Source organism: Equus quagga, unplaced genomic scaffold, assembly GCF_021613505.1.
Source record: "Equus quagga isolate Etosha38 unplaced genomic scaffold, UCLA_HA_Equagga_1.0 146_RagTag, whole genome shotgun sequence".
Lineage (NCBI taxonomy): Eukaryota > Metazoa > Chordata > Mammalia > Perissodactyla > Equidae > Equus > Equus quagga.
Window position 1 is genome coordinate 4,757,918 of NW_025796728.1, and position 24,446 is coordinate 4,782,363.

At 38.1% G+C, this 24,446-nt stretch overlaps 1 protein-coding gene across 1 annotated transcript in view; it reads left to right on the forward strand.

Annotated features, from left to right (window-relative positions):
• The first annotated feature begins 1,377 nt into the window (after positions 1-1,377).
• LOC124232976 (gamma-aminobutyric acid receptor subunit alpha-2) overlaps positions 1,378-24,446 on the forward strand; it is a 127,411-nt gene continuing 104,342 nt past the window's right edge. The window contains exons 1-3 of the mRNA XM_046649955.1: positions 1,378-1,439; positions 2,418-2,495; positions 4,975-5,090. Coding sequence (XP_046505911.1) covers positions 2,425-2,495; positions 4,975-5,090 — 187 coding nt within the window. The 5' untranslated portion in view covers positions 1,378-1,439; positions 2,418-2,424. The remainder of the gene's footprint in view (positions 1,440-2,417; positions 2,496-4,974; positions 5,091-24,446) is intronic.

The window sequence follows — 24,446 nt, forward strand, 5'->3', positions numbered from 1 at the left end:
TTCGCTCTGCTTTGCCTTAGCAGGACGTGAGCAACATTGTCTTATGGGCAGTACAAAAAGGAAAATGTCTCTTTTTTGTTTATATTGCACGTTTAGATTTTATCCCTTCAGATAAAACAGAAGAGAAATGAGCCAGATCAAACACACCACGCTGTAAGTGTACGATGGGATTGGAATTACAACAGGTCCCTTGGCCAGCGAAAAGCCCTAAAGCGGGGAAACCTAGAACCCCTACATTTTCCCCCTGGGGAAAGGACTGCAGAGGTAGTAGAAACACAGCAGGTCCTTTTTATCTCCGGGAAAATATAAACTTTTTTAAAGCCGTTGATTGAGTTTGATCACCAGGTGGGGAGGACGCCTGTGAAAAGAGGTTATGGGAAAGAAGTGCTGAGTGAGCGGGAGGCTTCTCTAGGTGGATAATCTGCAAGTGGACTTCACTGATCGGCTGGAGGGAAGTCTCCAACTCTCACTGCTTTAAGGGGAAATTAGTCCTGCGCGCAGGAGGGGGAAGGAATGAGTGGTGTATCAAGAGGGCTCAGGAAATCAAAGAAACTTCCTGCTGTCTGATCCACGCAACATGCGTTGAACTTGGACCTGCGTGGATGCGCTGATGACTAAGTAAAGCCGTGATTAGTCCCCTCGCCTTCCAGCGGGAGCGGTAGCTCTTTACCTCTCCTCGGCAGCCACGTCGCTGGTTCCAGAGTCTGGGGATGTTAAAGGGTGGGCGGCAGGGCGAGGCCCGGGGGATCTAAGGCCGCACCAACGCACTGCATTCCCGACTCCGCACCGACACCCCCCGGCAGACCCCCAGGAACCCGGGGACCTCCGGGGAGCCCGGTGGACCGCCGCGGGGAGCCGTCCCGGGAGGCGCGTGGGCTCCGCTCCTCCGGCGCGGCCAGCCGCGCTCGGGGCGCACCCGGGCGCCCGCTGCCGCCCCGGGCTGTGCGGCTGCAGGTGCCCGGCAGGCGGGTTCCCGGAATCGGGGCGGGCGTGGGGGTAGGGGTCCCTGCGTTTCGGGGAACCTCGTTAGCCCTCCTCCCGGGGCTGGCTCCTCCTCCTCCAGGCGTAGGGCTCGTGCCCGCCACAGCCGGCGCGCACCGCGCCTCTGCTCGCGTACCCCCTCCCCGCCTGCTCGTCCAACGTTTCTCCCTCCTTCTCTGCCTCCTCCTCCGCCCATCACTGCCACTACGGACGCCTTCGCCTCCTTCTACTCCTCGCGCCGCCGCCGCCGCCGCTCCTCGCGCTTCTCTCCGGCTTCCAGCAGCCCTTCGCTCGCCGCTCGCGCGGCTGCTGCAGTCTCTCTCTTTCTCTCCATTTTTCTCTCTCTCTTTCTCTCTCTCTCTCTTTCTCTCTCTCTCTCTCTTTTTCTCTCTCAAGTTTCCCATCTCCTCAAGATCAGGGCAAAGGAGGAAAACACCTAATTCTGCTTGCTGTTTCAGGTAAGGTCGCACACGTTGGTCCCAACAGGCACCCTTTCCCATTTGCCTCTGCCTCGCGTGCATGCCTCCTCTCCCCCCACCCCACTCTCCGATGCTCCCTGGAATCCGACGAGGTTCAGGTCGCCCCCTCCTCCCCAGTACATTTAAAAAATAATTTGGATACTCTTCGCCAGAAGCATATTTACAACTACACCGAGATCCGAGACGGCCGCCCGGCAGCCCGTTCGCCTGGCTCTTTTATAGTCTTCAACTTTGCACGCCGCGCTGCCCTGCCTGCCGGGCTGGATCCGGCAGCCTCTCGCTCCGGCTCGGCTTGTGGTGGTCGGCTCCGGAACAGCTGTCAAACGCGTCGTTTCGCAGCAGTTGATCCGAGCCCGGCTGCCTCCAAGATGTGGTCTTGGGCAACTGTGGATAGACAGGGAGGGAGATTATTTTATTTCATTTTATTTCAGAGAGAGTGAAGAAGTGAAGATGTGAGGACTGCAGTTCACTGTAGTGAAAAGAATAATCATCGAAAAAGTGGGCTGGCTGCCCCTTGCTTTTCCCGCTGTGGTTGCGGAGGTGGTCTTGGTTGAGGGGATTGTGGCATGAAGTCTCCATCTCTCCTCCCCTTTTTTACTCTCCCCTCCAACCCATTCTCTTCTCCAGCTCATATGTCAGTTCAGAGTCCCGTGTGTTATTATTACGTGTGTGTGAGCACAAAACAGTGTTTGCTGACGACGGGGCTAGGGGAAGTTCCTGGCAGAGCAAAGTCTGATTACTTGCTCATCTTGATGTGGAAGAGAAAAAAAGGAAAGGAAAGAAAGGAAAAGGAAAATAATCTCCCCCAATCATCATGCTCTACCCTCACTCCACTGGAATAATCTCCGTAGCTTGAACTCCAATTCCAAACTGAAATGACATTTTTGGGTTATTTGGGTGGTGAGACTGAACGGAATTTTAAGTGTATTTTGTTTTTCTTCCCATGGCTTTACAAAGAGCGGCTATGAGCATGAAATTGAACACCTACAACATGCAGTTGCTTCTTCTTGTTTTCTTGATGTGGGACCCAGCCAGGTGAGACATTTATTGTATTTGACTTTTAAAATTCAGGATAAGGTGTGTTACTTGAATGCCATCAGTGCAGGGGTGGCTTTTGAGAAGCTGGAGTATTTTGAAGAATTATTTCTAATGAAAAAAGGCTGTGCTAGGAAACTGAACTATGAAGTGACAGAGACTATAAAAAGTTGACTGCTTCTTGTATTTGCCCATAAAATGCCAAAGTGGACAGAAGCATTTTCTAAAAACAAAAAGCAGTGAAGAAAAGAATAGCTTTTGAATGGCATATTCTAGCAAGAAATTGAAATGGTTACGTTATATGCACTTATAATGAACCCCAAATTCAGTAAAGAAAACAACAGTTTTCCTTTAAGCCAAACAGAAAAGCACACGCTAAAATAGTTTGAGTGTTAACTTGATTTTTTGTTTTCTTTTAATGGTATTGGCTCTTTTAATCAACATAGAAAACCCAAGTGATGTGTAAGTTTTAAACCTCTAGGTGGAGATAGTATACAACTTCACAATCACAAACAATAAAACAAAAGCTTGATTTATTAGTCAACTTTACATATTATTGATTTAGAGATCTTTTATTCTTAAAATGGTTACTGTCACAAAGACTACTTATTTTAAACAGGTAATTCATTTTGTTTTGCCTATGTTCTACAAACATGAAATTAATTTTTGTTGCTTTCGATAACTTCATCTTAGTTGTAGGGTTTTTTTTTCTGATTTTTATCGTTAATGCACATCTCCTATTTATTGCCTTTAAGATAGGGTTTTCTAAACACCAGAGGACTTAAATTACAAGATTCATAAGAATGCTAATGTAATCATTTCTTTTTAAAAAACAATGTCTTTATTATACCTTTATTTCTCTTTTCATTTTGTTGTCCAAGTATTTGTCAACGTATGAAATTATTTTCTAGAATTGAGAAGAAATCTCTTTATGAAGCCTTGTTTTTAATTGGAAAATATCTCTTCATTTAACATCTTAATATTGAATTTAGAAAGAAAATGTGACGTGATTAAAAAACACTTTTCAGTGAGAATCTCTGTGTGGAACTTTATGACTATGTTAGTGATTGGTTTTAAAATTAGCTTAAGACAGTATAGAAACTTTTGAGGCTCAAAGGTATGAACTAATTTGCTGGCGTAATTTTTAAATGTTTATCTTCATATCAGTGTTTTAATACTTTGCTCTCAAGAAAATATTTGTTTAAAGTTGGTTACCAATTTTTTGATGTATTATGACTAATTTTAGCTACTAGCTGTGTAATCATCTAAATTCAAATGGGCTCTGTCAAGGATATTTTACACGCTACACCTTGATCAGAATGCAATTACATATAATCTTTGATTTTAAAGGAGTGAACAAATTATAAATTATAAATTATAGTCAATTAATAATCATTGAAAACCCTCAGTACTTAACCACTTAGTACTTTCCTCTACTAGTTTTCTGTTCTATATTTGACCAGGCGTGCTCATACCAGTATTTTATTCTATTATATAAATGATTCTTTTTTTGGGCCAGTAATTTAAATCTCTGAATCATTCTGGGGAGAAAAAATGGCAATGAAGAGGGACATTCTGTTTTATACATCCAGTTGCTTCTGCACCAAATTGCTGGATGTCACAAAATCAGGTCTCTGGCTTTCTGATGGAGAAATAATGGAGAGAATCACTGTTCCTAACCCTCTTCTGGTGATATTTTAAGAGCATTTGTTCTTTCGGAAAATTTGTCACACACACGAAAGTAGCTGAGCATGTTACTCTTTAGGTGACCCCTATCGTCCCCCTCTGAGATCCATCAGGAGGGTCCTCCTCCGAGGCTCTCTGCGGCTGTGTGTGCTGCTGATCCTTTCAGAGCCCCCCCTCCACCTCCTGGCTACATGGAGCCTGGAACACAGCCAGCGGAGATTCCCTGATGTCTATATTGCACTTGGCCATTGGGTGGAGGTATACCCAAAGTAAGGAAATAATCTTGGTTTAAAAGAGAAAAAGACATAAAGAGAAAAAGAAAGACATTTATGAGGAAGATAGAGAAATTTTGTGCCTCCCAGGAGGCAATTTATTTTCCAATTAATATTCAAATCACTGAAGAATTTTTTCAGGAGCCCCTTTGGTTATTGTACCTTTTTAAATGCAGAATAACATTACTAATGGTGTCTGCATGTGATAAGCTGCAATCATAATATGTTCTAGGGAATGGATTTTAGAAAAAAATGAATAGTTTATACACAATACTAAGTGGTAGAAATCTGAAATAATTTGACACAAAACTTTCTAATAATCTAGTATTTAGTATCCATTTTCAACAGCATGTTTATCTTCTGCGTAGACATACTGGTATTTATAGAAGTGAAAAAAAGAGGAAAATGGGTGGCACTGATAGCTTAGGGAGTCTTAAAATTCAAATCAAGGCAGAAGAGCATGTTGGCACTTGGAAAACACACTTATGTATATATATCAGCTTGTAAAATTATCTGTTTAGGTTGGTGCTGGCTAACATCCAAGAAGATGAGGCTAAAAATAACATTACCATCTTTACAAGAATTCTAGACAGACTTCTGGATGGTTACGATAATCGACTTAGACCAGGACTGGGAGGTAAAAATAGTTATATTTTTTTAAACTCTCACAAAATAATGCCCTTAAAAGTTAAGGTTAATATTCATATTTTAATACATTTTATTTGTGAATGCATTGCCATGTTTTAAAAAACCCTACATAATAGAAAGTAAGGTATATGAAATAAACATTATCTGTGATTCCTTTTCTACATGCATAATGTATTTAACATATCTTTTATAGAATGCCTAATGTCATATAAGAGCCAGACGTTCTGCATGAATAGTTTTTAAATTATTTATAATGGCTAAGTTTTTCAAATTTAGAGTATGTTAAAACAGAACATCGGGAAGATATGCTTGTGTAGTATTGTGGTTCCCTTCATCATATTTTGCAGAAGTCTCTTTTCACATCTGTAGAGATATGCAGAAATGAAGAACATAAAGAAATAAAAGAATATCTAGATTGTATTTTAACAAATACACTTTTTAGGATTGTGTGATGATATTTCTTTGCACGTGCGTGTGACATTTCTAAAATACGGCTCAGGTTTGGCATTCTTGAAACTTTCAAAGACATTTTAGATGTGTGTTAGCTGTAGGCCTACATTTATTGGGCCGTGGCACAGTTTGGTTTCAAATTTAAACATTCATTTTCAACTCAGAAAAATAAGTCTTTTTTTATCCATAAAGGTAAAGGAAATTAGGCTTGGCTAATATGTTACATTTTAATTATCCTTCAGTGTAGCTGGATGATACTAAGGAGATTAGGTGAAAGTCGGGTAGGTGTGTAATTTCTCAAAGAGTGCTGGGTCAAAATATTGTTACTCATCAAATCTGACGTGAGATATATATGCACACATGCACACATTTATCACATGTACGTCATACTTGTAGGATGTTCAGTTTAACAGTTAATTCAAAATTAAGACAAATTAGTTGAACACTTGATACTAATCAAAGGTTTATATAGTTAGCCTGGTTATAACCAGGTTGGCAGCTTTGCAATATTAATTTGCTTGAAAAGATGTGTATTGACTAAAATCCCTGGGTGTTTATGTAAATACTTTCCTTGAAAAATATAGGTGGTTGTTAATTCTATGTATATTTAACAGTTGTATGGTTTGCATTGTCCAGGGGTCAGAAAAAGTCAGAAAAGACCCACCTTGTTTTTAAATAATATGCCTCACCTAATTGCTATCAGTTTTTGACTTGAATCCTGAGTGGTACCTCTCATTTTAAGAGAGAAGTGCTGGGGAGGAATAATGTTCAGAAATATGACTTGTTATATCTCTCAGAAAGAATTCAGTGGTTTCATATGCACATAGTTTTCTAAAAGGAAAAACTAAAAGTAAAAGAATATTTCCAAAGTGATTAATATGTCTAATGAGCATGAATATAAGGAATTACTGTCCATGTTAGCGTGTATGGCAATGAGCTATTGCCAAACTCCTGTAGTAGAAGTATGCCTCGCTTAAGGCTGTCACACTTCATGATGGTGGTCTGAGAGGCAGATTGCACTAAGGCAGATATTCTTCCTATTTTTTTTTAAATAAATCGTGTGCTGTCAAAAAACTTGAAATATTTGAGCTAGATTTTGAGTTTTGTCTCTGATGTTTTAGGAGAAATATTTACGCAGTGGGTGTATGGTTGGGGAGTAGAAACTACCTATTGCAGGATGTGGGTATGGCCATTTATGTCTTTTATTTCTTTTGTAATATCTCTTACATTCTTTTTTATTTCCATTATCAGACCTCAAATATACATCCTCGTCACCATATTATTTGGGTTAATGCAATAGACTAGATGGCTCTTTCCTAGTCCGTCTCTGCTATTGGACATATGCTGATATCTCACAGTCAGACTAGTCTTCTTTTGTTCTTACACTGCTTTTAATAGGTCACTCTCTTCTCTTGACTGGATACCTTCGGTGACTCCCCGTTACCTTCGGTAAATGGGGTGGGGAGGGGTAGTGGAAGGAATATAGACCTTAGACTCAGATAGATCTAGATTGGAATTTCTGCTCCATCCACACACAAAGCTATGCCTTGGCCAGATAATCTCTGTTTCCTTTCATTTAAAGTGACCGTGATGGGGCTGGCCCTGTGGCTTAGTGGGTAAGTCTGGCACGCTCTGCTTTGGTGGCCTGGGTTTGCAGGTTTGGATCCCGGGTGCAGACCTACACCACTTATCAGCTATGCTGTGGCAGCGACCCACATATAAAGTGGAGGAAGGTTGGCACAAATGTTAGCTCAGGGCTAATCTTCTTCAAGCAAAAAAAAAGGAGGAAGGTTGGCAACAGATGTTAGCTCAGGGCTAATCTTCCTCAGCAAAAATAATAACAATAATAATAATAAAATGGCCATGATATATCTACCTTTTTACCTTAAAGGGTTGTTGAGAGGATTACATAAACAAAAAGTGCACACAAAGCAGGTGCTGCCTACTAGCAATTCAACAAAGATCTGTTCCTTCCCTTCTCCCCTAGATTCCTAATTTGCCAATCAAGGTTTTCTGTAATCTACTTCTCTGACTTTGTTTTAACTTTACCTCCCATCTGTCCTGCACTTCAAATGCTTCTATTCATTTTTTCTTGATAATCCATTCACAATCTCTCCCTTGGCCTTTGGTCATATTATCTCCTTTCACTGGAATTGCTTTTCCTCATCCTCTCTGCTGATCTAAACCCCACCTTTCCTGTAAAGACCACCTCAACACTGGTCCTCTCTAGTTGTGATCTTTCTTAACTGAATTGAAGCACCCAGATTCAATTTTCTCTCTGTTGTATTTCTTACGTGGTTGTTGGCTCTATATTTCAAAAGGTACTTATTATGTGCTATCTTGGATTATTTATTACCTTTTTATGTGTCTCTTGTTGCCTTAACAAGATTGTGAGCTCATTGAGGCAAGATACTGTATCATAAATCCTCTGTGCTCTCAGCAACTAAATATTGATTTGCATATTGTGGCCATAAAATAAATGTTGATTGCTTGATTAACTTTTCTATGACTAGTTAATCATCTGTAAAAGGGGACTACTCATGTCTGGCTGACCTTTTAGTTAGGAATCTTGGGGTGATATGTTGAGCATCACCTTCAGGAAGGTAGTGTTGCTTACTAAAGAGAACCTAACTTTAGACTGCGGACATTTCGGTAAAATCTTGGCTCTGGTCCTGATTAGTCCTGTGACCTTTCAATACTTAGCCTCTTGGGGTCCACATTTGTCATGTATAAAATGAGATTGCTAAAAACTCTTCTTAGAGTTTTTGATGGATATTAAATATAACAACATATGTTAAGACTTTAGCACATGGCTGGCATACACTAGAGAGTTAATAAATAACCATAACTAAAAGACTTTGAAAAACTTTCTAAATGTCCTGTCGTGAATTTACATTATGATTGCTTCTGCATCCAAAATTCTTAGCCTGAATGTTCATATGTCATTTCGAATAGAAAGTTCAGGGAAATTACTTATATCATTATGTCCCAGAAATTAACAATAAAGGAAAAATGGGTTTGATTCAATTTTAATATATCAAACTGAACATCTCTATTGATGAATAATCTGGATAATTAATCTCAATTATTATTTTCTTTCCTTTATGACTTTAATATAAATGAGTACATAAGAAAGAACAATCAGTTTTGGACGGTGAGTTAGAAAACTTGTTCGTTTCACCTGGCTCTACCACTTACTAGATCTTACCCTAGGTAAGCTACTTAGACATTCTGGGCTTTGGTATTTTTTGGGGGAAGATGGAAATAATAATATTTTATTCTGAGAAGGAGGAGGGTAAATTAGGATTCATATATATGACAAAGGTTATGCAATATATTGAATGATAAAATTTTGAGGTGTTTAACGATTAATAATGGATCCTCTTTAAAATTTAAGTCAGATTGTGCCACTCAATAGCTCAAAACCCTGCAGTGTTTTCTACTTCATTCAGAATAAGAACCAGATTTCCTGTGGTGGCCTCCGGGGCCCTGCATGAGCTGTCTCCCAGTTCTTTCTTTGACTTCACTTCACACAACTCTTCTTCTTGCTAACCCTGCTGGAGTCACGTTGGCTTCCTTTCTGTTCTTTGAACACACCAGGATACTCCTTGGAGCTTTCTCCCTGGCTCTTTCTCTTTGCTACATATCCATTGATCTCACCTTCTCAATGAGGCCTACCCTGACCAACCAGATAAATACTACAACCTGTCCACCCTTTAGCAATTCTCATCCCCCTTATCCTGCTTCATTTTTTTCTTTTTTTCCTTACCACTTATTAATCTTTTAATATACAAGATTATTTATTTATTACCATTATGTCAATTGTTTATTTTTGTCTCTTTTGCTAGAATGTAGGCTCTTTGAGATCAGGAATTTTTTGCCTGCCTTGTTATTTGATTCCCAAGCATCTAGAACAGTGCCTGGCACATAGTAAGCACTCAAAGGAAGATTTCTGGAATGAATTTTAATTTAATTTATTTATTTTAGTACGCTACCAGGAAAAGAATCGACTCTAGAACTTACCTTATCCTTAAAATCAGTGGAACAGTTATTAAATTACCACACTAGACTTTCACTATTAACATCAGCATATTTTAGACTGAGTTCTTGGTGAATTGAAGCAATTGTTTCACCAATTACTCAAACTCTTGACTTATGTTAGTTGTGATTTTGTCGTGAACTTATTCTGTGGTTTGGGTGATTTATTTATTCCATCTGTGACTTAATATACTCATTTGTGAGATGGGAGAAGTTCTACTTATTCTGTTTGCATCTCACAAGGATATGGCATGGCTCAAGTAAGTTAAAGTTCTTAAGGAATCATAATGTGACATACAGTTGATAAGCCTTAGTATTGTTAGGAATGGCAGAGGAGACTTCTTCAAGGAGAACATCCTCTTAGGAGGTAGCATGCTTTGAAAACATACCAAGAAAATACTGGTAGATCTTGTGTATTTGGTAGGCTTACTTCCTTGTGACCTGGAAACCTGAGATGGAGTTTGTCTGGCTGGCTTTATCTACTAAGACCATACATTCAGATTAGCTAGAACTAATAACTGAATCAATTTTTTCCTTTTGTCTTCATTGTAGTCATCAGAGCTAACAATTTGGGGTGCGACACCTGGATTTTTACATTCCATAAGAGGTTTTCAAATTGTTAATGAATAAAAGGAACAACATTTGTTTTTTGGGCCAGTTTTACGGTGTCATTGGAAAAATGAACGTGTAGACAGGCCTCATATATTTATGACAGCTAACGTCCACAATGCTCAACAGTGACAACTATTAGAAATGACAAGCCTTGGTATCTAAATTATGGATTCATTCTGGAAAATCTAGATTGAGTACCATGCTTAACTGCATTTTGAAAAGCTGTTTCGAGGAGGGTGTCTAGATAGAATTTTTTTCCCCCAGTGCCCTTGTTTTATACTCTGAAAACTTGAAGAAGCTTTGTGCTTAAAATCATGAGAAACATGATGTCAGATCATAGACTTAGGGTCTGAAGGTTGGTTTCCAACTTCACTCTTGGATATTCATCCTCAGGCTGTGGAGAGATGTATGGTAACATGTTTCTATGAATTTTACTACTCTCACATTTATAAAAACAAAATATAGGCTATTCAGTGGGCAAAAATTAATAGAGAAAAATCTGATCTCTCCCAGAACTTAAGAGGGAATCTGACCTCAAAAATAGCATCATATGACTTTATAAAGTAATGGTTAAGATCAGTGCCTCAGGGTAACGACACCTTTGGATTTGAATTCTGTTGCCACCATATTAACTACAAAAGTTTTAGTGTGTTTCTCAACCTCTCCTTGCTTTGGTTTCTTTATTTGTAAAATGGGAGTAAAATTATGTGACTCATGGGTTCTCTGGGCATTTAAATTTTCTTTTTGCGTATAAATCCTTTGGACAGAGTCTGACATGCAGAGTAGGAACTCAGTACATATTGATATTATTGCTGTTATTGCTGGTCCCACTACGCCCCTTCTACTATGAATGCAATAGAAGACATGTTTCACTTAATTTATAAAAACTATGACTTCCAAAAAATGATAAATTTGTAGCACTTATAATCCAGTTTTAAAGAAATGAGATGTTTTTTGTGTTTCTTATGCAATTAGTTTCATTTTGTAGACATACCTTTGCATAGATATAGAATCTCAGAAAGGAAAACCAATCACAAAATAAATGACATATTTATTGCTCTTTATAATTATTATCATGACATATAACAACTTGGCATCATCAATTCATGATAATGAGTTTGCCTGTAGAAGTGAAGTTTATATTTATAGAATAAAAACCTCACTATATGACATTGATGATGATTTTAAGGACGTAAAACTACAAGCATGTCCACCAACCTATCCTGGGATGTGCCAGGTACTTGAATGGCAAAAACTCTGGGTCTTGGAGCTGTAGAGTGCCTGACTGATGCTTGACAGCATCATAGGATGTGAGGGGTGGTGGAGGCATCAGAAGGAAGAGAATACGCTGAGAATGGTCTGAAATCTTTATATAGAATTGGAAGAGGGGGGATGGGGAAAAGTGGGTTGCAAGGTGAACAGAAAGGAAGAGATTAAGCTGTTAAATTCTAGTCTCAGCTGGAGGGAGGGTAAAGTCCTGTGTTGGGACCTCGCTTCTTTGGAAAGCTGTGATATTTGTTGTTCTCCTCCTGATTCAGCAGCTGTGGTTGGGGCTGATGCTCGCAAAGAGGCAGGAGGCAGCTGAGAATCTAAGGGAAAGTTGTCCCTTAGACTCAGCTTTCTGGGGTCCCCTAAAGTGTCCAAAGTAGGACAAACTTCAGAATAAGCCTTAGGCATAAGAAGATTTTGGAGACTGTATCACTCTCTGCCACCAGATCTTCCCCACCTACTTGAGTTTCCTAAAGCTCATGGAGAACACTACATTTGATTATTTCATGAGTGACAAGATGGAAATAGGTTGGGACGATTTCACACAAGGGTGTAAATAGCTTTCAGTAAATGTGTAAATGACTGATATCAAGTCATTTGTCACTTCCCCTTTATTTAAAATTATTTTCTGGGAGGCATGAAACATAGAAAGCGGAAAGGTACTGGCTGCCTGAAGTGGGGTGCTACTGGGGAGGCTGGAAACTCTGGACATGACTTTCAAAATCTGTTGGTTCAATTTTGTCTGGGGCCTGTCCTACGACTCTCCTTCTTGAGTGGAAATAGTATGGGCTTCCTCACAGTGCATGCTAGGTTAAAGAAACATGGTGATGTTATGTATAGAGTTTTGGATTCTTTTTACTATTTCAAAGCAAGAGTAAGGAATGCCTTAGCGTTTCTGCACACACTCACTAACACTGTGTTGCTTGTCCACTCCCTGTCAGGCTTCTTCAGAAATGGTTAGAGCGAGGGAGTTTTGCAAAACTTTTTCTCACTTTGGTTGTTTGAACTAGATATATAGCTGTGATTATTTTATAGGAAAGGTAGACTGAGTGCCTGGCAGCAGTGGTATGCCTTAGATTGGATGGCAGCACTTTCTTCCCAAACAGCATCTCTCCAACAAAACTTAAGGTGACATTATTGGAGTGCATGACCCAAAGAATACTACCCGTATTTTAATGAACTAACGCTAAAGCTTTGTTTTCACCTTAAAACATTTTTGGTTAATAGAAGTTTGTTCTTTCAGCCATTGCTGCTAGAGAGGCATTGCCCTCAGTCATAGTTTTGAGGGATTGTTATTTTTGCTCCTTTAGGCATGTGCATGCCTCACTCCCTGTGTTGTTTTTCCCTCTAGCATTTAAGCTCAGGTGCAATCAGATTTTTTCTTTTTTTTCCCCCTTTAATTCACAGTGGATAAATTGGACCATAGGCATGACCAATCCATTTCTTTTAGTGTTATTTTTTTATTGCTGCAGCTCAGTCACATTGTAGAAATCTATATTGGTAGTGGAGAAGGCCAAGTGAACAGCTTGGCCAGTCAGCAATTCATTACTTTTCAATGTGTTAACATGGAAAGACTCAAATGAAATTATTGTAGTATTCTGTTCCTTAGCACATGTGTATTGAAGGCTTATGATGTGCCAGACTTTCAGCAGGATATAAAGATGTGCATGGTCTCCAGGGGATGAAGTCCCTGGGAGGGCAGATAAGGTGGGTACGCTATGGTTCTCAGAATAACTTGAAAGAGCACAAACACATGTTCCATTATAAGAACACCCTATTGAAGTTTAGAGAAGAAATCACTTTTCCTTATTCCATATACCTAGACTTAGCCAAATTCTGTCACTATAAGCGTAGTTCATTTATTCAATGGTTTCTTACTAAGGGCCAAGGATTTGCTAGGTCCTCTTGTAAATGCTGGAAATCCTATGATGAACAGATTCGGTCTTTGCAGAAATTCATATCACATCATATTTTGGCTCTTTCTGCCTTTCGAGTGTCCTAGACATTGGTTAATTCTTTCCCTCCTTAGTGAAGAATACTGTATAGTTACCCTATTTTTGTTTGTTTGTTTGTTTTGAACTGTAAGTCTTTTCCCATACAGGGCAGAGTGATTTCTGGTATGCTTACTGTCAGGCTGAGAATTATGATATCTACAGAAGAGAATAGCATGCAGCGAGCATGTCTTTTTGTGTCTGTAGCAGGGGTGGAGAGTGTCTTAAGAGTGGCATTCCCGGAGGTAGTGAGGTAATTCAATTGTTGAAACTTCTGGATACTCCTCAGCTGTCTTTTTAAGGAAAACTCATTTTCTGCTTTATCTTGTTTTGAGCTACAGATGAGTTAAATACTAACTAGTCATGCCCTGTGAAATAAAAAAAAATAAGTGATATAAGGTGTAATGTAGTGAGTATTAAGTTTATTTCTTTTGAATTTTCATGTTCCTGACACAACACAGAATTCTGAAAACTTGTTTTAAACTTGAAATACCCTCATCCCTTGAGGTACAAATCTTATCATTTAGGAGTAGGGTATGACAAGAATAAAATTAATGTTTAAATCTAAAATAAATTTATATAGAAGCTCATCAAATTAGGGATGTTAACTTATAAGATATAGATCCCTTTGAATTCTCCTTTTGGTTTTTGCATTTTAAGTAGGTAGAGTTTTGATATCTTTGTATGTTTTTATTATACCTTTTTATAAGTTAAAAAACTAGCATGTAGAAAAGTATGAGTCCATCTTAATTTGACCTGAATTAAGTGATGTCAATTTTTATGTAGTCTTTTTTACATTCCTTTTTGTTTACTTCAATATTTAAAACATGTTAAAAACAAAAAAATGGTTTCACATAAAGTTCAAAAATATAATACTCTGTTATAAGAGAATCTTTTTAATAAATATCTTTGTTAACATTCAAGATGTTAGTTCTTTTTTAGGGGAATGAATGTAAAATGTAGCACAAAGATTGTTCCAGAAGCGTGTGTGGCAGCATTCTTTCTGTATAAAATGTATCAGTATTCCTAGAGGACGTGTTTAGTTAGGGTTTTACTAATATGATTTAAGATGTAATAAATGAAAATGTAAGGTTTTTCTTCTTATGATATGGTATCCACAGAAAAATATGTCAAAAATAAGATACTGCTATTTTCAACTATTTTGTGGGGATGTTTAGTCAAGTCTAATAGATTTTATGAGTATTTTGGGAATGTGATATTACGAGTAGTAAAATTACATTTTGTCTATGAGTAGAGGAGTAGAGTTATGTCACAAGGTTAAGGAATGTTGAAGAAAGGATAAAAATTATAAATGTCTCCTAATGGCGTTCTCAAACCATTATTTAGATTATTCTTTGTAGTGGTACATAAATATTTTAGTAAGTATTGGGAAGGCATTTGACTTCTATTAAGAAGGTAAAAGACCAGGTGCTTTTAGAATAGTGTATGTTAAAAACTTTTGATGACAAAGGAGAACTCTGGACTTGAAATGGAGAAGTGGTTTAGAGGAGGAAGACAAATGTCACAGGAGACTTTTAGAAAAAGATGAGAGGTTTCCAGTTTACTCCGATATACTCATGAGAAGATTTTTAGACTTAAGAAAGCAAAAGATGCTGAGTTACTACTTAGATATTTGGGCTGGAGAGTCCAAAGTTTTTCAATTATATGAAATTTTTAGAAGCCTTTACGGTAGAATTAAGCATAAAATTAAGGCATAGTCAGAGAATGTGGAAAAATGGAACAAATTGATTTTTGTTACCATGATTACATAGAGAAACATTCCAATTTCTGAAGAAAGGAAATAGTGGGATAAAACGCCAGCCAGGTTTACAAGGAAGATTAAAATTTGGATATCAAGAGAGGAAGTCTTAATTAAAAGAAAATGGAATCGCAAGGCTATTGTTCGGGTTGGGTAGAGGGCAGTATGGGAGAGTAGATTTAATCAGTTATCTAGGGCCCGTGAGAGGATAACCATTGAAGCCAAAAATGTGAGGCTGCTGATTGTGCTTTGTAGAATAGCAAAAGAATCATCCAACAGATAAGGGAGGAAGAGAAACTTTAGAATCTTAGGAGAGTAGATGCAGTGGGTTTAGGCGGTGAAAATGTTAGAAAGGAGTGAAGGTGAATGCAGAGCCATTTTGAAGAAAGTCATCATTAGAGCATTACTAAGAGAACAGTAGATCTTTGATAACTAAAAATTAAAACTGAGTATCCTTTTATCATTTTGAGTAGCTTTTGCCTTAATAACAGTTACAGAATTACAGAATGAGAGATAACTAACAAGAAAACTATATATAGAATCATATGATTAGGAGTGCTTATGTTAGTGTATGTCACCCTTTAAAATAGATTAAATATCAAAAATTGACTTGTTAGTCTTAAACATATAAATCCGAATAACAGTGTCTGAATTCTTAAAGGAGAGGATGAGGCTGAAGAAGTAGTGAGGAGAATATTGCTGTAGCAGAATTCCTTTCAACTTTCATTCTTTCAAGTTTCCCAGTTTATCTGAAAGGCTCTTGGAGGTATTTTTGGCTGCCACCAAGCTGATGATATGACTCATAGCTTTAGCAAAGAGGGTCATTCAGAGTTTACGTTATTGTCTGTGAAATCCAGGGGTGAGGGAAAGTTCCATGGGATGCAGCTGCTGACTCAGGATGGAGATATTTACGGTTAAATGCAGTTCTGCTTGTTACATTGATGTTGCTTGCCAGCATTTGTCACCCTCCTTTAGCTGCTGCCACACCCAATCTAGTCTTTGTCATTTTTGATGACAGCTACTAATACAGGCATCTCACTCTCAGACATCTGACGGCCACCAGTTGCAGGGGGCAGCTACAATTGCCGCTGCTTTTGCTGCCACCTGGGAACAGCCAGGAGGTTAAGCAGAATCTATCCACAGATAAGGAAAGTGGGCAGGTGCATGTTTAAGTGAATGGATATGAAAGTTAGTGGGGTGGAAGGCACATGTGTCTTCATCAGATCCTTTCCCTTTGGGGAACTGTTTTGTGGCCTGTCATTTCTTAATTTTCCCCTTGGGCTCAGAGAGTGTGGTATGACACTATATACTTCTGTGAAGACATTAGAAGAGGATATAATAATCCTAAGTGGCTTTTTATAGTGCAAATTTAATGCCCATTGAAAACAAAGGAAACCTTGTTCCCTAACCTTGTAGTAAAATAATAAAATATAGGTGAAAGAAGAATATCATTGTAAACTTTATCAGTTAGGGATGTCTTTGTCTGAAAGTAACAGAAAAATCTATCTACCATGAACTTCAATGAGGATCAGTTTTTCTTACAAACAAGAAGCCTATAGAAGGGCCGGCCCAACGGCCAAATGGTTAAGTTGGCGCGCTCAGCTTCCGTGCCCCAGGCTTTCACTGGTTCAGATCCTGGGGGCGGACATAGCACTGCTCATCAAGCCGTGCTGAGGCAGCGACTCATATAGCACAACCAGAGGCACTCACAGCTAGAATATACAACTATGTACTGGGGGGCTTTGGGGAGAAAGGAAAAAAAAAGAAGGAAAATTGGCAACAGATGTTAGCTCAAGGCCAATCTTTAAGAAACAACAAAAAAGAAGTCTGTAGGAAGGTGGCTTCAAGTATTTAACTGAATTCTTAAATGATGGCATCAAGAACATCAGGAACCCAGACTCTTTTACTTTTTCCTTCCTCTTCCTTAGTTGACTTTTGTCCTTATGCTGTCATCTCATGATCCCAGGATGACTGCTGTGTTCCAACTATCATATCCATGGTTAAGGCTGGAATAAAAGGAAAGGATGGCACCAGCTCCATTCATTCCTTTCATCCGAAAAATAAACCTTAGCATTTGTAGCTGATTTCTGCATTTATCTCGTAGCTATTTCAAGCTAGGAGAGCATCTGGGAAAAATGAATGTCCTACCTGGGGTTGGACATGTTTCTTCCCTAAATAAAATTGAAGATGTATTAGAAAGAAGGAAGATGTGTTGTATATTCAGTAGGCTACTAGCAATTTTTGCCACAGCTACTAATGCTAATAGCAAAGTTACTTAATCTCTTTGTGCCTCAATTTCTTGCTCTGTAAAATGGGAAATATTAGTTCCAATGAGGAATTGATATATCTTAAGTACTTAAAACTTTAATTTGCATATGAATAACCTGGATACTGGTTGTTAAAATGCAGATTTTGATTCAGTTTGTCTCTGTGGAGCTCAACATGCTGCATTTCTAACAGGCCCCTAGGTGATGCCAGTGCTGCTGGTCCTTGGGCCACACTTTGAGTAGCAAGGAAGTACTTAGCTAATTTTACCAACTTGTGCAAGCTTGGGGGCATTCATAAAGAATATAATGCAATGAAGAGGCTCTTTAAGTGCTCACTAAATATTATTATTATTATTGTGATTTACTCTGACACTTAGGAATTCATAATTTCTGTTTCTAAAGGTTGTGGTGATAAAACTCATTTTTATCAGAGCATAATATAGACAAATTTATTCCTTATGACATTCTTTTACAAAATTGCCAGTAAATATTAGATTGACCATTAATTTCTGTGGAGATACTGCATAATGTTAGATATAATTTCTGTATCCAGTTACCAGTACACATTAATTCTATCACACTCTATAAATAAGAACACATCTCTCGGGGCCAGCCCCGTGCCGAGTGTTTAAGTTCTCATGCTCCGCTTAGGCAGCCCACGGTTTCGCTTGTTCGGATCCTGGGTGCAGACATGGCACCACTCATCAGGCCATGCTGAGGTGGCATCCCACATACCACGACTAGAAGGAGCCACAACTAAAAGTATACAACTATCTACTGGGGGGGATTTGGGGAGAAAAAGCAAAAAAAAAAAAAGATTGTCAAGTTGTTAGCTCAGATGCCAATCTTTAAAAAAAAAAACACATCTCTCTATATATTGAAAAAATTAAAACTAATCTGTGTTAATACCATGGTGGTATTTGAACTCTGCTTCATAAAAGTATGTTGGATATTCCAGTTAACTAATTGTGGAAAACAAATACTGACATGAAGGTTGTGAACTAAACTAGTATAAATGATTGGTTATCAAAAACTAATTTAATTCTGAATATAGTATTGTGGTAAATAAAATTTTACTACGTGTGTAATCTCGAGGGTAGAAAAATAATAGAGCCCTCTCTTAAAATTATATATTGTTCTATTTAAAATGCTTCAAAATTTTTTTTTGGATAGATAAAAAGTGTTATTTAATTTAAAAAATATTATGCATAGTTTGTATTAGAGTGCCAGAGACCAGATTATAAACCTGGAGGATCCTAAGTTCTTCAGGAACTGATTGTATTTTAATTTTAAAGACACTAAGAAGGAAAAGGGCCTTTGCTTTGATCAGAAGAAAAGCAAACAGAAGAGGCTGTGATCGCAAAGCAGTACACAAGAGCATAAAAATGCTAGTTTATATATGAAAAATCTCTTTCTTTTTATAAAAGCTGTATAACGTTGGGCAAGGCAATTATTATCTCTGCCTCAGTTTCCAAAACATGAAGATGAGGAGACTGTAGCTAATAACTTCCAATATCCCTTCCATCTAAAATTTCTCCCATCTTTTTTGGCTTCTTTCAAGGCAAATAGAGTAGAAAATAAGGCTCTTGGAACAGAATCTAAAACCAATGTTTTCTTCATTGCAGAGTGTGGGCCTGAATACAAGCGAGCAGGGAAAGGCCACCCAGCCTCTAAAGTCTGGCCAGCCGAGAAGAGCACAAAGGCTCTGGGTCTTACAACTCCTAGTAATTAGGAGTTTGTACAAAACTAAGGGCTTCCATTGCATGAAAATTCCAATTAAGAGCTTCTCTTAAAGCTGAGTAAGGTTGGATTAGGAAGTGATTGGTACAGTGAGGTAGTGATAAATGGACCAGATTATATTTACCAATATCAATGTTTACCTTTCTAAACATTGCTCTACACTCTTTATGTATGAGCTATAAATGGCGGTATCGCTTCAAAGCTCACCCTCTTTGACTTCTCTGCTGTTTGATATCATAGATCTACCTCCTTTTGAAACTCCCTCCTCTTTCCTGGGTCTTGGTCCCTTTACCCTTCTCTATCTGTTCCACTCTTTGGTTCCCCTTTTCTCTCTTCTTAAATGTGCTCTCTCAGGTTCTATACTTTTAACTCTTAGTGCTTTTTACTTTAATGATTTTCATAGAACAATCTCATTCGATTCTGTTGCCTCAAATATTACCCATATGTAGATGGTCTCTGGTCCTGATGCTGTTTTCTAATGGGGATTTACTCATTACTGTCCAGATGAACTCCCTTCAATGACCGCCTGCTGCTTTCAGAATCAAGTCCAGAGCACTTAAAATAGTGTGCATGACCTCTGGCCTCTGTTCACTTTTCTGGCCTCATCTGTCACTACTCAAAACTATCTTGCACAAAGTGTTCTAGATTCATTGACCTTGTTTCAGTTTTTATTTTTTAATGCATTTGGCTTTCTCTAGTCTGTGGGCCCTTTATACAAGCTATTGTTTCTATTGGGAACACATTTTCCTTTCATCAGGTTCCAGCTTAGATGTCACTACTTTCTAGCAGCCTTATGTGACTATCACCCCTCACACATGTCTCTATTGAACAAATCACCTGTTACTATATTTGGCATAACATTAACATAGTGTTTTATAACTCTATATTCCACCTATTGGAATCTAAGATCTCTAAAGCAGAAATATGACTCCTTGTCTGTTGATGTAGGCCCAGTACGATGTGTAATGCTTCTGGAACGTAGATAGTAATCATAATATTTATTGAATAGATGAAAGACTAATGATGAACCATGTACTTTCATACATGAGTTCCTCAAACTTCTAGGAACTAAATTCATAATCTTGCCACCTAAAACTTTCTTTCGTCCTGTAGTTCTCTTGCATGGTTTATGATGTCCATGTTTTTCAAGCTGTGAGAGCTAAAAAATTCATCTGAGAACAGTTTTTCAAATTTTCTTACTTCATTCTAGTCTCCTGATGCTAATTCTGCTATCTTCTAATATACAGATAAAACTCCAATTGATTGGCCTGTTTTTGTTTTTAGATAAATAATTAACTTAAAACATTGAGAAATCAGGACATTTCCAATAAAAATGTGGATTTCTATCTTCTCTTTTAAAAATGGCAGATATGGTGACCCCAGGCTTAAATTCCTGATGACAGAAATTGAAATTGAAATTGAATTGATGACAGAACTTGAAACTAAGTAACAGCTTCCCCTATTAGAGGGGGTGTGTCCTCTACATTTAGTCAGAGATCTCATTCAGTCCCTGTCACTTGGTCAGGTTACGTGCCTGGCCAGTAAATATGCTGCTGCCCTAAAAACACATTTGAGTTTATAAACCTAACCCTATCCTATTTTCTATATTGCCAGATTTTTATTTTTAATTTTATCTTTTAATTAGATTTGATTGTGTAATTCTTTTGCTGAGCATTCTTCAATGGCTTTCCGTTTTCCCACTTTCCAAAGCTTAATCTTCAGTGTGTGTGACGTGGTATTCAGAAACCCAGAACAAGGGGACCAGAATGTTCCCCTTGGCCAAGACAGATAAAAGAATGAGTTGACATTATGGAGACTGAGGGACCGGAGTGTGTGTATTCCTTGTGTGAAGAGGGCTAAGTTTTATGTGCCTATTGCCATGTAAGTGTTAGAATTGCCAGATATCATAATTATTTTTCAAAAGTTGTTGGAAATATCAATTTTGGGGGGAAGTTTCTTAATTTTTAAAGGCCAGCCAATTCTAATTCAATTCAAAACCCACAAAATCTTGTGCATCTCAACAAAATACACCTGAGCATTATTAGTTTGCAGCCATTGGCCCTAAACCAAGATTTCTCATGAAGGCTCTGAAGGAATCACTTGTAGAACTTATTAAATGCAAATTTAACAAATCCTCAAAGTTTTAGTCAGTTTTGGTTTGGGCCCAGGAATCTGGGTTTCATCAAATGTTCTTGATTATCATGCAGGTTGTCCAAACACTGGACTGAATCATTTGTCTTCCAATTTCTGGTTAAAAATGATGGGTCTTCCTCCATTCTCTCATAGTACTTTGTATGCTCTTAGTTAAAAGCAAAAAATAAACATGGATATTAAGATCAGTCTGTCACTAGCTGAGTCTGGTGAGCATTTTTCTCAATAACCTGAAAGAGGAGCTTTTGCGCACCACTGTTCTGAGTTGGTTCTCAGTTTGCTTTTGTGTACTAAGTGTATTAGTCTGAATTAATTGGCTTGTGCTGCAGTAACAACTCTTGACTTAAAACAGTCAAGTTGTGTTTCTCTTGCATTTATCTTGTGTGTGATCCAACACTGTCTTCTGAGATTGGATGGATGTGTAGGGGTTGGGCTCGCCTGTACATTGTCCTCACTTAGAGTCTCAGGCTGATGGACTTCCACCATCTAAACCATTGCTAGTCACTGTGGCAGGGAATAGACGTGTGGTCAGGAGCATATGGTCACTTAAAGCTTCTGCCCAGATCGGACACAATGTCACTTCTGCTCATATTCCATTGTTCAAAGGAAGGCATAGAGAGATATGCTTAACTTCGAGGAAGCGGGGAAGTACAACTCTACCGTTTACTCAGAAGTAGAAGAATTGGAACTATTTGGCAACTTAATGATTACCATACTTAGCAAGAAGCACTCATTTCTCAGGGAGTAACTCATCTTCAATAGTGATGGATAATATCACTGCTTGACCACACAGGTCGTATCTTCCTTCAAGATATATAATTCGGCAACTCTGTTTTGTGTGTAACATGATTAGTGTGTTTATGAAATTAATTGTTATGCTTTTTTGACAAAAAGTGGATTTGATATACCTTCAAAGCTTTCTTTCCTAACTCCCAGGAGAGAAGAGCTTTGCCATTTGGGCTGTGAAGCCATAGCCCGAATTGCGGGTATTTAAGAGAAAATAGTCCTTGAAGTGGTAGCCTGAAATCTCAAACCTGTGTGACGGTAATTGCCAAGGAGAGTGGAATTACCAGGATGAGCAGCAGAGGCCTTGTCTTTTTATGCTAGCCTGTCCTCAGTGCCTGGCACACAACCTAGAATTCAGTATTTGTCATTTGACTATGTATGTGAATCTGACACTCGTATACGTGAAAATACATAGACAAATCTGTACTGTCCATAGCTACTTATTTTTTGATTCTCAGATACATTTTAGACATTTAACAATCAGTTTTATCTTTAAATTTTAGCGATTTAGACTTCCAGTATTCCTTACAATGAGTCATCCTTCTCAGAAACAATGTCGATTGATATATGGGTTCAGTTGCTGTGCTGAAACTTAAATTCAGTAGCACATAAAATTAGAACTATTAGGATGAGGTTGGATTTGATATAGCGAAATGGGTGATTTCAGTGGCCCTCACTGTTACTGAATTGGGGACCACATAACAATGATCGTGAGCAAAGCCTCATGGGTTCTGCTGTCTGAATGGCGTGCAGCACTGCATTCTTTCACTGAAATGATAGCTCGGGAAAAGCCACTAGTTGCACAAGATAGAAACAAAAACAAAACTGCAAAAATGGATTTCAAAAGTTTGAGATTCATGAGTCTAAAATTTTTTTCTGTGTTGAAATTATGTAAAACTATTGTTAGTTTCATATGGACTCTTTAAATTTTTCAATTGTCTTGCAGAGGCTATTTAATTTAACATTACAAAATAATGCTAATCATAATAAATTAATAATAATATCTAACATGGTTTGAGTACCAGATAAAGCTAAGCACTTTACCTATGATTTAATAGTCGTTATTGCTCCCATGAGGTAGGTAATTTGATGATCCTCACTTTACTAGTAGGAAAATGAGAGCCAGAGACCAATTGTTTGCCCTTTCTCACACAATTATTTTGTGATAGAGTGGGCCTTTCAACCAATGCATCCTTCTTCAGAGCCTTTGTCTCATCAATCAGGAATTGAGAACACTCAAATCCAACAAAGGTTGTGAGTAGCAATGAGAATATTTCTGCTCTGGGAGTCAGGAGGTCATTGTTTATTACAATTATGTAATCATTAGCCTCTGGATAAGTACCTCTGGAAGGTGAAGGATGGTTTGCAACTCATTTTTTTAATTTGCTTAGGGGTTGTCATTAACACGTTTCTTGATCAGCCTTGACTTTGACGTATATGCTAGACTTGGATCTGGGTTTGGACATGAAGGGACAGAAAGGACATTGATTAGTAGAAAATCTCCTAGGGTGTTGGTGAATTAAAGCCACAATCTTCGACTCTCGCTCTGTAAGAGTTTTAGCCCTTACTTGATGTGAATCAGAGCTTTTACTGATATTCTGCTCAAGAATAGCTAATGAGAAGGACACAAGAAGACCATGTGGTTTAGGCAGATAATTCCAAGATTTCTTGTATATAATAAATTAGTACTCAGATTATTTGTGTAAGAAATGCAATGATGCAATACTCATATAAATTTCAGCTTGGATTGGCTTATCTTAAGTCTCATTTAAAGAATATGGCACGTGAAAGAGGGCTAAGTCTATGAAAGTCAAGGAAATGAAGGAATATTAGATGTAAGAGACATTTCTCCTAAATGCGTTGGATTAAGACGTCTTCATTTTTCTTTGTCTCCATTTCCCCCGTGTTAATCTTCTGAGGCAGGATAGTGTACTTTGGAAAAGGATCAGCCTTTGGAGTCTGATAAACCTAGGCTTGTATTCTGGTTCTAGCATGTTCTAATGAAGTGGTTTTTCTGTGCATTGGTTACCCTCTCTGAACCTCAGTTTCTTCATGGGTAAAATATGGATAAGATAACTAACATTCATAGAAATGTTAAAGAGATTAAATGAAATTATATGTGTAATGTTCCTATGAAAGTACATTAAAGTGGCACATGACAGGTATTCATTAGTGGCCTACTTGCCACTTGTCCTTTGATTCTTGCTAATGTGGCATAATGTGGAGATTTGTTCACAATTTAGAAAATAATGAGTTAAAATAAGAGTTTCTTTAAAAATAGG